The sequence below is a fragment of the Hyperolius riggenbachi genome, chromosome 9 (genome assembly GCF_040937935.1).
Source record: "Hyperolius riggenbachi isolate aHypRig1 chromosome 9, aHypRig1.pri, whole genome shotgun sequence".
Taxonomy (NCBI): domain Eukaryota; kingdom Metazoa; phylum Chordata; class Amphibia; order Anura; family Hyperoliidae; genus Hyperolius; species Hyperolius riggenbachi.
The window spans coordinates 40,029,023-40,048,120 of NC_090654.1; the positions used below are offsets into that span (position 1 = coordinate 40,029,023).

The 19,098-nt window shown below is 45.1% G+C and overlaps 1 protein-coding gene across 3 annotated transcripts in view; it reads left to right on the forward strand.

Annotated features, from left to right (window-relative positions):
- Positions 1-19,098, forward strand: part of BRPF1 (bromodomain and PHD finger containing 1) — an 87,383-nt gene that overhangs the window by 37,196 nt on the left and 31,089 nt on the right. For all 3 annotated transcript variants that reach the window (XM_068252566.1, XM_068252564.1, XM_068252567.1), the window contains exons 8-9: positions 4,825-5,137; positions 7,173-7,604. In XM_068252566.1, the coding sequence (XP_068108667.1) occupies positions 4,825-5,137; positions 7,173-7,604 (745 nt within the window). The remainder of the gene's footprint in view (positions 1-4,824; positions 5,138-7,172; positions 7,605-19,098) is intronic.

Sequence of the window (19,098 nt, forward strand, 5' to 3'; positions counted from 1 at the left end):
AGACATAGGTGTTCCCAGTATAGGTAGGCAGGAATAGGGACCCCCAGTATACGTAACCAGGCATAGGTGTTCCCAATATAGGTGAGCAGACATAGGTGTTCCTAGTATAGGTAGGCAGGAATAGGGACCCCCAGTATAGGTAACCAGGCATAGGTGTTCCCAATATAGGTGAGCAGACATAGGTGTTCCCAGTATAGGTAGGCAGGAATAGGGGCCCCCAGTAAAGGTAACCAGACATATGTGTTCCCATAGGTAGGCAAACATAGATGTTCCCAGTAAGGCCTCTTGCACACTGCAAGCAATTCAGATTCAGATTCCGCTTTTTAATCTGTTTTTACTTCCTATTCAGATTCAGATTTGCAGTTTGCTCCCTGCACACTGCAAATCTGAATCTGAATCGGAGGTAAAAACTGATTAAAAAGCGGAATCTGAATCGGAATCGCTTGCAGTGTGCAAGAAGCCTAAAGGTAGGCAGGAATAGGTGTCAGTGTGTGGGGAGAAGTAACACACAGCCCCCGGAGTCCTGTGCATCCTCAGCCTATCAGCCACCCTGTGTGCTGACACACGATGACAGTGCAAGTCATACTCACCTGGTGACTGCCTTGCTCCCGGTCTCCTCTCCGCTCACTGCTGTCTCCTTTGCCGCTGCCTCCTTATGTCCACCACGTTAGCTTTTTTACGCAGCACTGAAGGGCACGAAAACTGCCCTGTAAGAGAGCGGCATGATGCACCGCAGATTGAATCGATCTGCCGGTCCCATCAGAGAACAAGTGGGACTATTTTGGTCCCACGGAAGGGGAAAGCAGGATCCCTGGGGAACTCTATTGAAAATCGCTGCTCTAATCCCTATCAGTCATATGTCTATGTATGTATCGTGTAGTGTCTGTATCATAGTCTAGGGCCAATTTAGGGGGAAGCCAATTAACTTATCTGTATGTTTTGGGGAGAAAACCCTCACAGACATAGGGAGAACACACCACCAGGTGGCACTGTAACGCTGACGCTGTCTCCTGGATCCCAGTCATATCATATCATGTGATCAGGACCTAGAAGAAATGTCGGGGTGACATTGCCACCATGGTGGACAGGTAACTATAAAAGCCCCCTGCCGCCCACTCTGTATACCCTTCCAGGCTGGGGAAGGCACACTTCACCAGCGGCAGCAAAAACTTGGCTCTGCTGCTAAATAAAGTAATTTATTTGGCTGGTAAAGGGTTAAAGGATACCAGGGCCCAAATCTTAACTCGCCTAAAAAGCTCCCCTGGGATCCTCTTCCAGTCGGCCTGGTCGGGACTTACTGCGCAGGCACCATGTGCATGACGCAGTGTCGTCATGCGCTTTGCGCTCCCGGACACCTTTCTTCAGAAAATCATATTATTCAGTGGACTGTGTGCAAAATGAAATCGGCATTTCTTAAAAACCTCTTATGACTAATATAGATTAAAAAAAAAAAAAAAGTTTTTCAATATACCCTTACATTAGCAGCTCCTCCCATCTCATCACAGCTCTCTGTGATGCTGCAAATATACAGAACAGGAAAGCAGAGCCAGAAGGGGGCAGGCTTGGGATTGAAAAGACATCGGAGAAGACAGACTCAGCTATGATTCCTGAGCAAAGCCAGACTGAATGCTCAGTCAGGGATTTTATCAGGGCTGTTAACAAGCAGGCTGAGCAGTGAGGGCCCGTTTCCGCTAGCGCGAATCCGCATGCAGACAACGCATTCGCATAGGCAATACAAGTGGATGGGACTGTTTCCACTTGTCAGTTTTCATTTGCGTTTTTCTGTGCAGGATTTTTCTGCACGGTAGACCCTGCTGAATTCGCCTGCGTGTGGAATGCAGGCGAATCGCAGACATTGTATTTAATAGGGAAATCGCATGCGTTTTTTGCATGCGTTTTTTTCCCGCGATTTCGCATTGAAAGGAATGTAAATTGACACAGGCAGTGACATGGTTAAAATCGCATATACCCTGCCTATGCGAAATCGCTGCAAATTCCGCATGCGGAATCGCATCCGCATGCGATTTCATCAGCGGTGATATGCGGCGATTCCGCACCGCAATAGTGGAAACGGGCCCTTAAGGATGAAACAGAGAGCAGGGTAGGTGTTTTCTGTAATATTCCCACTGATATATATGGTAAAATACATGAGGGCGCTTCATCTCTGGTTCCCTGGCGTTCAGTTTCCCCAGGATTTCTGTGCAAAAACTGATTTAATTAATCTTTATAACCTTTGTTTTTTTCCTGTAACTTGCCAAAATGTGTCAAATAGGGGTCTAGTATACAGTGCAGGAGAGAATTAAGTTGTATGCATGTCAATACTGTTCACAGCATGCTTTGTATGGACGGGTATATCTGTCAATACCGCTAGGGAGGTTAAGGACTAACTAGTTCAGTGTAGATGCAATGAGACCAGAGCATGTAGGCTTCCAATTATTAGTAGAGCACATGTTAACTTCCCTAATGTTAAAGGATACCCGAACTGAAATGTGACATGATGAGATAGACATGTGTATGTAGAGTGCCTAGCACACAAATACCTATGTTGTGTTCCTTTTTTTCTTTTTCTGCCTGAAAGAGTTAAATATCAGTTATGTAAGTGGCTGACTCAGTCCTGACTCAGACAGGAAGTGACTACAGTGTGACTCTCATTGATAAGAAATTCCAACTATAAAACACTTTCCTAGCAGAAAATGGCTTCTGAGAGCAAGAAAGAGGTAAAAAGGGGAATTTCTTATCAGTTAGGGTCACACTGCAGTCACTTCCTGTTTGAGTCAGGACTGAGTCAGCCACTTACCTACCTGATATTTAACTCTTTCAGACAGAGAAAGAAAAAAAAGAACACTTTCTAGTTATTTGTGTGCTTGCCACTGTACATACACATGGCTATCTCATCATGTCACATGTCAGTTCGGGTATCCTTTAACCTAGAGAGTTACTTGGGCTCCGATGTCTATGAAAAAAAAACAGCCACCTATAAACTCGAGCATTACTCCAGATAAGCCAGCAGAATTGTTCGGCTCCTGAAGTATCCTGCCATCTAGTGGGCAGCAGATGCCAGTCTTTTACTGCTTGGCTGCTCTGCTGCCATCTTGTGGCACAAATGACATGCAACAATTATATATTACATAGTTATTTAGGTTGAAAAAAGACATACGTCCATAGAGTTCAGCGCAGGTGCAGTAGTTCTGGCCATGAAAGCATGATCGCATCGCATTGAAACGACTTCAAAGTGATCTTATAGTGTGTCAAATTATTATTTTTTTTACTGTGCTTAAAGAGGAGCTGTTAGGTATAGGGTCTCAGAGAAAATAAACACATATATCAGTAGCTAAAGATTGGCTGTACTTACATTACATATGCATTTCACTGTCCACGTTTGGATTTCACAGAATTTGTATATAGTATATGCAGAGATAGATGCTCCTGACAGCTCATGGCAGGCTCCATGTTTGTGAAGCCAAATGTGTCGTCATGTCCTGCCTGCTTCTGATCACAGATAAGCTGGTTCTTGAACAACACGGTGTGCAGTGAATATTAATGAGCCATGTGGCTAGGAACAATAGCTGACTCCTGCAGTGAAACTCTGCCCCGAGATTTATCAGTGTTTCGCGATGGACTGATTAGAAGCTCCTGTACCGTCTCATTAGCAGCCGAGGGGAGGGCCCCAGAATGCTTTGCAGTTTAGCTGCGGCTTGCGTCTTTATGGGTCTATAACAGACTAAGATAAGCACACATCAAAGGTAACTGAAATGTTTATCTTCACTAATGGCTTTTGAGCTTCCTTCTAAACTGTTTAACACAGGAGAATAGAGGTTTAAATTAGCTTCTGCAGCCTGACAGTTACTCTTTAAAGGGATACTGTAGGGGGGTCGGGGGAAAATGAGTTGAAGTTACCCGGGGCTTCTAATGGTCCCCTGCAGACATCCTGTGCCCACGCAGCCACTCACTGATGCTCTGGCCCCGCCTCCGGTTCACTTCTGAAATTTCAGACTTTTCCCCTGATGTCACCAGGAGCGCACGGCGCAGGCACAGACCATACTGGGCCTGCGCAGTACGCTCCTGGTGCCATCAGCGGGAGCGAGGACACGGCAACACAGGCACAGTGGTTTTCAGACTTTAAAGTCTGAAATTCCAGAAGTGAACCGGAGGCGGGGCCATAGCATTGGTGAGTGGCTGCGTGGGACCATTAGGCACAGGATGTCTGCGGAGGACCATTAGAAGCCCCGGGTAACTTCAACTCATTTTCCCCCAACCCCCCCCCCCCCCCCCTACAGTATCCCTTTAACGCATTAAGGCAGAAATGTAATTTTGAGTGTAATTGCACCTTAAAGGGGTTCTGTGGTAGTCTAAAAATCAAACAAGCTGCCACTTACCTGGGGCTTCTATCAGCCCCCTGCAGCGGAAATGTCCCACGCCGTCCTCCTCCGATCACCCATTCCCCGCCACTGGTCCCGGTTTAATAGTAGACGAATAATGCTTGCTCCCGCGTGCGTCATCTGGAGTTTACTGGGCAGGCGCAGTACGCCGTTTTCTTGTACTGCACCTGCGCAGTAAGCTCCGATGAGGAGCGCGCGGGAGCGAGCATGCGCGCGGCCACGCAGCCGCAGTGTAATCACTCGCATGATTACACCGGGACCGGCGGCAGGGAACAGCGCATAGGAAGAGGGCAGTGTGGGACATTACCGCTGCAGGGAGCTGATAAAAGCCCCAGGTAAGTGTCAGCTTGTTGGAGTTTTAGACTACCACAGAACTTTAAAGTAACAGGCAAATAAATTCTGATTTTAAGGTCTTGATGATTTTGTTTTTGCTCCCCCCTCTCAGGTGCCAGACTACCTTGAGCACATTAAAAAGCCGATGGACTTTCAGACCATGAAGGTTAACCTAGAAGCTCATCGTTACCAAAACTTTGACCAGTTTGAGGAGGACTTTGGTTTAATAGTTAATAACTGCATCAAGTACAATGCCAAGGACACCATCTTCTACAGAGCGGCCGTCCGACTCAAGGATCAGGGGACAGCAGTGATACGTCAGGCCCGACGGCAAGCAGAAAAGATCGGCATTGACTTTGAGACAGGCATGCATTTTCCGCAAGTCACAGCTGGCAACGAGACCGGACGACATACCCGGGAAAATGGTACGTGTCAAGAAGCTTAAAGCGGGATTTTCACCATAAAAATCAAATTTCAACAGCAACTGGTCTGAGTGTATTAAGTGATAAAGATGCTAATCCTGTATTCAAAACGTTCAAAATTTTTTCTGCTGTTATGGTTTGGAGTTATCACAAAACTTAGGAGTACTGGCCCTTTAAGAGCCAAACAGTTGCATGCTGGGGGTCTTTTTTTTCTATAATATATTCCTCTTCTTCCCTTTAGTTCCCCCTCCTTCTAATGACCTAAGACCGTGCACTTCCTAGTATAGACCTCATTGGGAGTGTCTGAAGACTCTGGGAGGAGGGCGGGTGACGAATACACAGGCTTAATTCACGGAGCATTATCAAACGTTTATCAAACACTTTATCAAACGTTTGATGAACGTTTTATCGGTAAAACATTCGATAAATATATAACACCTTAGTGAATTTAAAATGAGATTTTACCCATGAGGTAAATTATCAAACGTTTGATAAAGTGTTTGATAAACGTTTGATAATGCTCCGTGAATTGAGGCCACAGTTAGCTAGAGGAGAAAAAAAAGTGAGGGAGGAAATGTCAGGAGGTCAAAGGTAACAAAGATGGAAACTGCCTAGAATAGGATTCTCTGCTTTTTCTTTGTAAAATTCACAAGAATCACGACGTGGACAGTGCATTACATCTGTTCTGTAAGTAGAACTAGTATTTATCTACTTGTATATGTTTTTTATTTCTAGGTTAGCATGAGTGTCACTTGTTCTTTAAGCCCCATGTTTTGCCAGTGCCCCAAAAATTGCCCTTTTTTTATCGTAATTTGATCTTTGGCTACTGCCGGCGCCCTAAGTAGTCAGTGAGAACTGCGATAGCTGTAAGTCGCATTACGTCCTATAGCAGTGCCCAAATCCCGGCCGGCATGTGGCGCCCGAATTAACTTTCTTGCCTGAGCTAGATACCAGTAGCAGCTCCTGCCTCAAAGCCTCTGGTTGGTCACTTCAGTTTTTTTTTGTTAATATTTAGACCCTTTGCTTTATTATAGTATTTTTAGATCTTAGAAAACAAAAAGAGGTGTTGAGGGGAAAAAAAACAGGTGTTTTCCTGACACTTTCTTTGCCCCTTGTTTACCGTCAGTGGAAAATTGGGCTGCCACAGCATTTAATGGTATGACTGTTAATGTTGACTGCAGTGTCCAATGACAACCCACTGTAACCGTATGCCATCATGTGTTGTAACAGACTTTATAAATGATGCAGTACAAACCATGCAACCATTCACAAATGGGCAGGGGCGTAACTATAAATCACTGGGCCCCCCATGCAAAACTTTGGATGCCCCCCCTCACTTTCTGCACAAGTAAACTGAGAACCAAGTGTGCATTTTTTCTATCAATTACATTAGCATCTGTGATAAAACGTGCATGTTTTTACACGTACATAGTGTGCAGAAAACGCATACAGAAAACTGACAGACGAGTGTGCTCCCAGACTCAGCTTATTACACTCACTCTGTCCAGACTCCTCCAGCATCACTACAGTACAGAGCACTTTGGGAGGGGTAGAAAGGTTGGGGTAGGGCAGTATACACAAGACCCTGCTGAGACCGTCTACAAATCTTTGTCTGTCAAACTTTGTATGATTCCTTATAAGTGGCTAAGCAGATGCAGTCATTAGAACAATTGTGCAGAGAGCAGAAAGTTTCCGTGCCCTTAGTTTGTCAGTCTCTCGGGACAGGATAAAATAAACTTCTCCTCCTCCTTCTGGGCCCCCCTGCGGCTGTATCCCTTGCCAGGTCTATTGTTATGCCCCTGCTAATGGGCATTCCCATACACTGACAGAGCATGCATTTGTCAAGTCTTCCCACATGCCTGCTAGTACGTGATTGGCAGCAGTTGATCTACAGGGGTTAGACAGCGCTAAGCTTAGCGCCTTGTCACTGTAAACCTATCCTGACGCACATAAAATAATGTTTGTTTTTGTTCTCTGCAGTTCTGCCGCAAATAACATACCGTAATTAATGAGTTTCTGTTAATATGTTATTTCTCAGCTCCGGCAGAGTTTGAGCGGACCCCCCAGCCTGACAGTCGGAAGCCCCTGACGCTGGAGGAGCAGCTGAAGATCCAGCTGGCCAGGCTGGACGAGGTGAACGCAGCCAAGCACAGCATAGGAAAAGCACGCCGTGCCAAGATGATTCGAAAGGAGATCACCTCCATCCGACGTAAGATGGCCCACCAGCAGGAGTCCAGAAGGGAATCGATCGGCGAGCGGCACAGCGAGAGACATAGCGAAAGGCATAGCGAGCGGCACAGCGAGAGACATAGCGAGCGGCACAGTGAGAGGCACAGCGAGAGGCATAGCGAGCGGCACAGCGAGAGGCACAGCGGTGGCAGAGGATCTTTGCCCCTGCGCGGCCCTTCAGAGAAGGATGGACAGACGGACAGTGCTGCAGAAGAGAGCAGCAGTCAGGAGACGGGGAAAGGTACTGACCTGTATTAATTGACTGCTTTCTGTTCTCAGGGGCCTCTTCTGCAGCTCTGCGTAGTTTCAGTTCTGTTTACATGCGTTTGTGTGTGATTGTTCGCTTTCATTCAGCACTTTGTTTATGTTGGGGTTTTTTTTTTCTACTTTTATTTTATTACTGTTCTTGTTTTCACGTACCGTTGCTGGTCAGTGTGTGACACTGTACAGCTCTAGAAATCCCATCATGCCTTGCTAGAGAGTAACACATTGGCGTCTGCTTTATAGTTTATACGATGTGCACTCGATTCTTTATTATTTTTTTATATATAGAAAATCACCGTTTTGTACATTTTATTTTTTATAGATATTTATTTTTATTTTTTTTGTACTATGACCTACTGTGGATGTGAAATCTGCTGCTATCTGTTAGGATTGATCATGCGTTTACATATGTTGTATCTGACGCCTATCTCAGCTTAAAGTGGATCTACCGGTAGGCGCTTTACTACAAGGCACGTGTCGGCATTCCCAAATTGTGTTATGTTGAGTAAGAATGTCCTCCGCCTCTTGCTGCTTGTTTGCTGTGGAAAGGAAGTAGAAGCTGGGGCAGGGATAAGAGCATGTTTTGCTTGTTCTCATTAGATATTTAGATACAGTGCCTTCAGTTTAGATAAGAAGGGCGGGGATGAAGTCTACATGTTGTGGACATTTATTGTGTTAAAGAACAAGCGACACCCATGCTAACCTAGAAATAAAAAACACACATATATAAGTAGATAAATACTACTACTTACATAACAGATGTATTGTGCTATCCACGTAATGATTCCTGTGAATTTTATAAAGGAAAAGCAGAAAATCCTAGTCTAGGCAGTGGCCATTTTGCCAAGCTAATGCTGACATCATATCCTCCCTGACTTATAGATAAAAATAACTCCCAGCATTCAAAAGAACTCCCAGCATTCAACTTTTTGGCACTGTTTGGCACTAAGGCCAGTGCTCCTAAAGTATGTGATAACTCCAAACCATAGCAGCAAAAAAAGTTTTGAATGCAGGATTAGCATCTTTATCACATAATATACTCAGACCAGTTGCTGTTGAAATTTGATTTTTATGGTGACAATACCGCTTTAAAGAGACTCCGAGCACCTCTCATGGGCATTCCTTTAAGACAGATGACTACCAACAAAGCCATGCTATGACCCCTCTGTAGGAGCCTCTTGCAATGGCCATGCGTGTCACTTCATCTTCCTGCTTCATGCAGTGATGCACTTCTCTAACAGAGAAGACAGGGGTGACTCGGAAGTTATAACATAGCCAAGATGGCAGCCGCGATTTTTAAATTAAAATCTAAAGAAAACTATTTGGTGTAGAACGGTGATTCGGACATCAAATGAAAGAGGAGAGCACAAGCTACAGAAAGGTATGCATCTTTAAGTACTTTGCAGTAGTGGTCGGAGTCTTAAAGGCATGCCCATGAGAGGTGCTCTGAGTCCCTTTAAATGAATGCCCTGCACTCCCTGTTGCCTAAAATAAACAGCACTGTAAAAGTCGTTTTTGAAGTTGAAAAGTCTTTGCTTTCTTTTATCCTGGGCTTTGGTCACATGGTTATGCTTACAGGAAGCTGCACACTCCCAGGTGCATGTTGGGAATAAAACTCACCATCTGTTCATACTGGATTTATCTCCCAGCATGCTTATCCATGCCAGCAACTTCCTTTAGGCATAATCATGTGACCACAGCCCAGGGCAAATGAAGTTTCAAAACAAAATGACTTTATAGTGCTGTATATATCGGTTTATCTGCACATTTGCTGGTCTGCTGCCCTCTGCTTTGACAGCAGCTATTATCCGGTTTGATGGGGTAAAATCTGTGGAAATTTAGTTTTCTTGTCCTTCTTCAGTCTGTAATCTACGCATTGCCACATAAACTATGAGGAAAGGTTTTTGAATAGAAATGGCGGCCAAACTAGAGTTCCTGACACACTGGAAATAAAGCTGCGCACACATACTGATTTTTCCAGCTGATTTCATCACTTTGAACAAATCTGCCAGACCTCTATTGCGTCCAGCATATCCGATCGATTCACTTTCAGATTATATATTGGGCAGTTTACTGAACAAAGATGTAATATTTTGGAAGACCTCTATGTGGGCGGGTGCAGTAGAAGGGGGATTGAGGGGCACAGTGCACTGCCACAGGCTGTACAACACTTGTGGTTTCATCCAGGTTCAATATATGTGTTCTGAAATCTAATCCAGTGTGCAGCGTGGAAGGAATTCAACACTAACTGATAGATTTAAAGGGAACCCATGGTGAGAGGGATAATGAGGCTGTCATATTCATTTCCTTTTAAACAATACAAGTTGCCTGGCAGTCCCCCTGATCCTGCATCTCTAATACTTTTAGCCACAGACCCTGAACAAGCATGCAGCATATCAGGTACTCTGACTCAGCCGACTCAGGTTTTACTGGACACAACTTACGACAGAAAATCAGGGCTGCCAGGAAATAAATATGGCAGCCTCCATATACCTCTCACTTCAGGTTCTCTTTAAAAGACAATTCCTGGATGAATTAGTCAATTTGCATTATTTGGGCGTTTGTACGCTCCTGCTTAGTTTAAAGTGGATCCGAGATGATCTTTTACTCATTGCATAATTGTGTTCCTTTCATATAGTTTATAGAGCATTCCTCAAGCCAAATACTTTTTGTTTTTGTTTTAATACTCTAATTCCCTATAAACTAAACAAGCCACGCCCACAGGTTTTCAGAGTGCCTTGGCGTTTTCAGACAGTAGCAAGGGCTTACGGGAGCTCAGTCTGGGTAGGAGGAGGGGGAGGTGTTACTAGCCATTGATTTCAGAGGCAGAGGGGAGGAGGGAGGAGGAGAGGGGAGTGAATTTACACACAGGCAAGCTGATAGCATCTCCAGCCCTTAGCTTGGGACAATGTGACAAACAGAACATGGCTGCCCTCATTGCATCACAGGAATAAATAATCCTAAACTTTTGAAACTTTTGCAGATACATATGCTGTGTAAACTATCTAAACTTAGGATAAGATCTATGGAACTTTACTTGTTATAGTTAGTTTTTCATCTCGGGTGTACTTTAAAGGTCCCCCAAAAAGACTGTCCTAAACCTTTCCCACCAGGTATGCAATTTTTCTGCTCCCTGGAGAGGGGATGGGGGTGGATGAGCAAGAACGTTGCCAGTGATACAGAACAATGGCAGGCAGGCATGGTTGTCCAGCCAATACCTAACAGTCTGCGGACATCATGTGACCCCTGTAATTGAAGTTATCATGCACAATAATTTTGAGCGATTTAGGTTGTAGCTGTGTATGGCCCTTTAGGAAAGTATACAGTTTTTTTTAAACTTCCGCTGTTATGAATGAGAAAAGCGTCACTTTGAATTCTAGTCCCCTCTGTTTTGATGTCGCTGGAGAGCCACCCTGGCAGGGTTGCGCTCCATAGCGCATGCACTGTCTCGGCTATGCGCCTTCTCGGTCACTCTACCATCGCTGGGAGTGTTTTTCACATGTGCAGCTCATTAAGACGTGTAACTGGGTGCGCGCTGAGTGCTCCTGGCTGCGAGATATAGGAAGCACATGGCAGAGACAGCGATTGCGCCGTTCTGTGGGCGACCCAGCCGAGTCGCTGACTGACAGCGGAACAGCAGGCATGACCCAGAGAATAGCAAGGCAACCGAAAAAGTTTAGGAGGGCTGAAAGCAGCCCCAAGTAAGTAGAAGACAACTCCAGACCCCCCTACTGCCAAGCAAGCAGTATCTCCATCTGTGCATAGAACTCTCAGTAACAAACATTCCGTACAGATCACCTGGCAGAACTAAAGATGTCACCACCAGTGACACATTTCAGAATGTGAATCCGGGTGAGAACAGATTTACAATGGGCAAACACTGACTAAATAATCTATAAATGAATTTTGTATTTTCACTACAGTTCCTTTTTAAGATGGCGAATATGCTGCTTGATTTTTTTTCTGCCGCTATGTGGCGGATTATCTGCTAGCAATCAATGCCACAACAGCTGGCCCGAGCAATCAATTTTTGGTCGATTAAATCGATTGTACTGGATGGAAGCTAGTGTGGATTGTACTGGATGGAAGCTAGTGGGGATTGTACTGGATGGAAGCTGGTGTGGATTGTACTGCATGGAAGCTAGTGTGGATTGTACTGGATTGTACTGGATGGAAGCTAGTGTGGATTGTACTGGATGGAAGCTAGTGTGGATTGTACTGGATGGAAGCTAGTGTGGATTGTACTGGATGGAAGCTAGTGTGGATTGTACTGGATGGAAGCTAGTGTGGATTGTACTGGATGGAAGCTAGTGGGGATTGTACCGGATGGAAGCTAGTGGGGATTGTACCGGATGGAAGCTAGTGTGGATTGTACCGGATGGAAGCTAGTGGGGATTGTACTGGATGGAAGCTAGTGGGGATTGTACTGGATGGAAGCTAGTGGGGATTGTACCGGATGGAAGCTAGTGTGGATTGTACCGGATGGAAGCTAGTGTGGATTGTACCGGATGGAAGCTAGTGGGGATTGTACTGGATGGAAGCTAGTGTGGATTGTACTGGATGGAAGCTAGTGGGGATTGTACTGGATGGAAGCTAGTGTGGATTGTACTGGATGGAAGCTAGTGGGGATTGTACTGGATGGAAGCTAGTGTGGATTGTACTGGATTGTACTGGATGGAAGCTAGTGGGGATTGTACTGGATGGAAGCTAGTGGGGATTGTACTGGATGGAAGCTGGTGTAGATTGTACTGGATGGAAGCTAGTGTGGATTGTACTGGATGGAAGCTAGTGTGGATTGTACTGGATGGAAGCTAGTGTGGATTGTACTGGATGGAAGCTAGTGTGGATTGTACTGGATGGAAGCTAGTGGGGATTGTACTGGATTGTACTGGATGGAAGCTAGTGGGGATTGTACTGGATGGAAGCTAGTGGGGATTGTACTGGATGGAAGCTGGTGTAGATTGTACTGGATGGAAGCTAGTGTAGATTGTACTGGATGGAAGCTAGTGTGGATTGTACTGGATGGAAGCTAGTGTGGATTGTACTGGATGGAAGCTAGTGTGGATTGTACTGGATGGAAGCTAGTGTGGATTGTACTGGATGGAAGCTAGTGTGGATTGTACTGGATGGAAGCTAGTGTGGATTGTACCGGATGGAAGCTAGTGTGGATTGTACCGGATGGAAGCTAGTGTGGATTGTACCGGATGGAAGCTAGTGTGGATTGTACTGGATGGAAGCTAGTGTGGATTGTACTGGATGGAAGCTAGTGGGGATTGTACTGGATGGAAGCTAGTGTGGATTGTACTGGATGGAAGCTAGTGTGGATTGTACTGGATTGTACTGGATGGAAGCTAGTGGGGATTGTACCGGATGGAAGCTAGTGTGGATTGTACCGGATGGAAGCTAGTGGGGATTGTACTGGATGGAAGCTAGTGGGGATTGTACTGGATTGTACTGGATGGAAGCTAGTGGGGATTGTACCGGATGGAAGCTAGTGGGGATTGTACTGGATGGAAGCTAGTGGGGATTGTACTGGATGGAAGCTAGTGGGGATTGTACTGGATGGAAGCTAGTGTGGATTGTACTGGATGGAAGCTAGTGTGGATTGTACTGGATGGAAGCTAGTGTGGATTGTACTGGATGGAAGCTAGTGTGGATTGTACTGGATGGAAGCTAGTGTGGATTGTACTGGATGGAAGCTAGTGGGGATTGTACTGGATGGAAGCTAGTGGGGATTGTACTGGATGGAAGCTAGTGGGGATTGTACTGGATGGAAGCTAGTGTGGATTGTACTGGATGGAAGCTAGTGGGGATTGTACTGGATGGAAGCTAGTGTGGATTGTACTGGATTGTACTGGATGGAAGCTAGTGGGGATTGTACTGGATGGAAGCTAGTGTGGATTGTACTGGATGGAAGCTAGTGTAGATTGTACTGGATGGAAGCTAGTGTGGATTGTACCGGATGGAAGCTAGTGTGGATTGTACCGGATGGAAGCTAGTGTGGATTGTACTGGATGGAAGCTAGTGGGGATTGTACTGGATGGAAGCTAGTGTGGATTGTACTGGATGGAAGCTAGTGTGGATTGTACCGGATGGAAGCTAGTGTGGATTGTACCGGATGGAAGCTAGTGTGGATTGTACCGGATGGAAGCTAGTGTGGATTGTACCGGATGGAAGCTAGTGTGGATTGTACCGGATGGAAGCTAGTGTGGATTGTACCGGATGGAAGCTAGTGTGGATTGTACCGGATGGAAGCTAGTGTGGATTGTACCGGATGGAAGCTAGTGTGGATTGTACCGGATGGAAGCTAGTGTGGATTGTACCGGATGGAAGCTAGTGGGGATTGTACCGGATGGAAGCTAGTGGGGATTGTACCGGATGGAAGCTAGTGGGGATTGTACCGGATGGAAGCTAGTGTGCATTGTACCGGATGGAAGCTAGTGTGCATTGTACCGGATGGAAGCTAGTGTGCATTGTACCGGATGGAAGCTAGTGTGCATTGTACCGGATGGAAGCTAGTGTGCATTGTACCGGATGGAAGCTAGTGTGGATTGTACCGGATGGAAGCTAGTGTGGATTGTACCGGATGGAAGCTAGTGTGGATTGTACCGGATGGAAGCTAGTGTGGATTGTACCGGATGGAAGCTAGTGTGGATTGTACCGGATGGAAGCTAGTGTGGATTGTACCGGATGGAAGCTAGTGTGGATTGTACCGGATGGAAGCTAGTGTGGATTGTACCGGATGGAAGCTAGTGTGGATTGCACCGGATGGAAGCTAGTGTGGATTGTACCGGATGGAAGCTAGTGTGGATTGTACTGGATGGAAGCTAGTGTGGATTGTACTGGATGGAAGCTAGTGTGGATTGTACTGGATTGTACTGGATGGAAGCTAGTGTGGATTGTACTGGATGGAAGCTAGTGGGGATTGTACTGGATGGAAGCTAGTGTGGATTGTACTGGATGGAAGCTAGTGTGGATTGTACTGGATGGAAGCTAGTGTGGATTGTACTGGATGGAAGCTAGTGTGGATTGTACTGGATGGAAGCTAGTGTGGATTGTACTGGATGGAAGCTAGTGGGGATTGTACTGGATGGAAGCTAGTGTGGATTGTACTGGATGGAAGCTAGTGGGGATTGTACTGGATGGAAGCTAGTGGGGATTGTACTGGATGGAAGCTAGTGTGGATTGTACTGGATGGAAGCTAGTGTGGATTGTACTGGATGGAAGCTAGTGTGGATTGTACTGGATGGAAGCTAGTGTGGATTGTACTGGATGGAAGCTAGTGTGTGTGCGCGGAGGGATTTGATCACATAGATCCCTCTCTGATCAGATTATGATATGAGAGCGATCTCTTTGGGCCACATCAACCAAATGTATGGCCAGCATGAAATCTATTACAAATCTTTCTAACCGTAGCGTTGCACTGTTCGAAGCAGTGCAGCGCTATGGGCTGTCCATCTTGTCGCCAGTCCTGACCCACTGCCAATCGTTTGAAATTGACCGCCCGGCGCTGTTGACCAATTAGATTGATCATGCTAGCGTATTGGGGCATTGATTTCTAGCAGATTTGATCAAATGATTGAATCGGAAGGATATCTATGGGAACAATCGACCAGTGTATGGCCAGCTTAAAGTGGACCTGAACTCTTGCACAGGAGGAAAACAGAGAAATTCACCCTGTATGTATTTAGAGAGTTTAGCCTGACTAATCACAGATTGTAATTTGACCTCTTGGCTGTGTCAGCTGGCTGCCTCAGTAGAGTAGCTAATTTGTAAACACAGGATGTTAACACTATGTATGCTTCTGTGAAAGGAGAAAATAGACACACTGCAGATTTATTGCAGGATTTGTGTCAGCTGTAACAAAGAAATGTTTTTCTTTAATGGTTATTATGCTGTTGCTTACCTTTTAGCACAGATCGTTCAGGTCCACTTTAAAGGGTACCCGAGTTGAAACTGCATATAGTGTTCTTTTACTTCCCAGGGGCTTCTTCCTACTCCTGTAGTCTTGTAGGTTCCTTGCTGTCCTCCCGGTCCTCACCCTCTATCTGTTGTGTGGCTCGGTAAAGTGCGTGACCTGGTCAAGTCATGCACTACTGCGCATGCGCTGGCCTGACGGTGTGCCTCCTTCATGTTCCTGGTGCTAGTACGGTTACTAGTCGGCACATTCGCAGAACAGGAGGACAGCGAGGGACCTACAAGACTAAGGGGGCTGGAAGAAGCCCCTGATAAGTAAAAAACAAAACAAAACACTATGTAGTTTGAACTCTGGTATCCTTTAACCCTTTTGCAACCAGTTTATTTAGAGGCTTGCAAATGCTCCAGGCCAATTTATTTTAGCACTTTTTTAAAATGTCTTCTTTGTTACATTTCCTAACTTCTAATTAGTACTGCTGTAATGTGTATTTATGGCCACTTGTCGTCACCATGGGGAAGTGTGAGACAATAACCGAGGACTTATGCTTTCAGTTTCTGTGTTTTTTGCTAGTAAAGAGAGATCAAAGCATTCCAAGAATTTACAGCACAACGAGCTCTGCCGACTGAGGTCAAAAGCATTGCACTTATCTCAAACTACATAACTAATGAAGCATCTAAAATCCTCACTCCTGTGCTTTTCAGTAACGCATATAAAGTGTGCAGTGCGGAAAGACATCAGGAGAGCATAGATTAGATTACACTGACCGATGTTCCCATTTATGCACAACACAGCCTTATCCCAACAAACTGCTGCATGCATTTAGCCCACAGTGGCGTTCCACTTACCATCACTGAATGGGATCACCACTGTAATGAAGAGCAACACAGGTGCTGAGTGCTCATTTCCTGTACAGATGCCCGGCCACCTCCAATGTATAGTGGAGACAAGGCCCATATCATCGGGGCTAACCTACTACCTCCTCATGTGATCCTGTCTGACTGGGAAACAGAGCAACACTGTGCAGAACAGAGAACACCAGTCACCTGCTGGCATATAATGCGTCTTGTCACTGCACTGATATACTGTATTTGTTGGACTATAAGCCTCACTTTTTCTCCCTCAAAAGTGGGGAAAAAAGGAACTGCCTCTTATAGTCCAAATGCAGGGAGTTCCTGACTTGTGAACGCCTGCCAATACGAACCTCATACACGCGGGAATGTCGGGGACTCCCTGTACTGTATCCATGCAGAGGAGGACACGGGGACAAATGGAGAACACAGGGGGACACAAAGGGGCATAGAGGACAGAGATGGATACAAGGGGGACACATGGAGACACAAGATGTACAAGGGGGCATGAGGTACAAAGGGGGCATAATCCACAAGATGCCCCTTCACCATGGATGCACCAGGTTTAGTATATATTTTTTCCCCTGGTTTTGGTCCGCTAAACCTAGGTGTGTCTTATGGTCGGGAGGGTCTTATAGTCTGGAAAATACGATAATTGTCTGTGCTGCCCTATACTAACCCAAACCGATGCCTGCTCTGAGGAAGCGCAGACGGCTCTCATTTCACACCAAATATTGGCCTTAATTCACTAAGCTTTTTTGAACACTTTATCAAACGTTTGATAATTTACCTCATGAGTAAAATCTAATTTTGAATTCACTACGGTGTTATAGATTTATTTAACATTTTATCGATAAAACATTCGATAAGTCTATAACACCTTACTGAATTCAAAATTAGATTTTACTCATGATGTAATTTATCAAACATTCAATAAAGTGTTCGATAAAGCTTAGTGAATTGAGGCCACAGTGTCGGGCACAAAAATAACCATAAGAGTAACTATGAATGTGTACACTGGAGATACTTCTTTTTTTATTTTTATTTTTTTCTTATCTGATAGTCTATGGCTGTTCACATCAGTTTTTTTTGTTTTTTTTTCTCGTGGAGGAAAATACATCCTTCCATTTTGGTTTTGGACACTGGAAGATTTTTCGGTTACTTACATTGTGCTACTGTGAAAAATCGAGCGTTTCCTGTGGGATAACTTAGTACATAGTGTCCAGAACAAACACCCGCAGAAAACTACGCTGCAAGTGAAAATGCAGCCTTAGGGGGTTTTGTATGTTTTTAAAGCTCACCTGAAATGAGACCTATGGAGTCTGCCATATTTATTTCCTTTTAAATAATGCAAGTTGTCGGGCTGTCCTGCTGATCCTCAGCCTCTAATACTTTTATCCATAGACCCTGAGCAAGCATGCAGCAGGTGAGGCGTTCCTGACTGAAGCCTGACTGGATTAGCTGCATGCTTGTTTCTGGTGTGTGATTCAGACACTACTGCAGTCAGAGAGCAGCAGGACTGCCAAGCAACCAGCATTGTTTAAAAGGAAACAAAAATGGCAACCTCCATATCTCTCTAACTTCAGGTGTACTTAAAGTTACAGGCGGGCTTGAAAGTGTCAGCCTGCAAGGTCAGCTGGCTGCCAGGACTTTTAGGAAAAATCTGTGCAGCTTCCCTGATCCAGATCAAATCGTTAAAGCAAACCTACAATTAGTGCTCAAGTCTGCTCTGAATTTATTTGAGAGAAATATGGAGGCTGCCATTGTTGACATAAACAAAGAAAAAAATCACCAGATTAGTGCAAATCCTTTAATGGCAACACTAAATAGCTCAGTTGGCGCTATTCCGCAGATCAGGTATCTCAAATCTGTATACTTGTTATAGGCAAAGGGCTACGATATTGTTATAACTAGAGGTAAATGCTACATAATATGAAAGTTGCCTGTGCTGACATGCTTGAAATGAAATGAGTCTGTTAGTCAGGTTTATTTGTAACAGGATACAAGAAATTGACATACTTGCCATGGAGCAGGGTCATCCACAAGGCAACCAAGGCAGGTGCCTCGGGCCTAGTGGGAGTCAGGGGGCCCAACTGTCAATTTTTCTGACATGTCTCCTATCTCATATTGCCAAAAGGACCATAAGGGCTATTAAAGGGCCAGTGCTCCTAGGGTATGTAGTAACTCCAAACCAAAAAGTTTTGAAAGCTTTTAATGTAGGATTAGCATTTCTATCACTTAAAGAGGCTCTGAAGTCTCATTAAAATCATGTTTTTTTATTTAAAAAAATCTGTTAAACTGATTGCCGTAACTTAAACCCCGCATCCCCGCGGCTGAACTCTAACTCCCCCCAAACTCCCCCTGCAAAATCCACTACTTTTTTGGTCGTGGATTTTGCTGCCCGGTTAGGAAGAGCTTTGAGCTGCAGCTCTGCCTCCATTCGTGTCAATTCACCACAGATCTCCGCCTCTCTTCCGCCCCTCTCAGTGAAGGAAGATTGAGAGGGGCAGGGAGAGGCTGCGATCCACGCAGATAGATGCAAATACACTCCAGTAGCTGTTGAAATTTAGATTTTTATGGTGACAATCCCACTTTAAAGAGATGGTCTCCCAGCCATAACACTGTATGCATCGCACTATCACACAACTTCTGTTACAGCCTTTAGTCAAACGCTCAAAGGATTTAAAGCATGCCACAAACTTTAA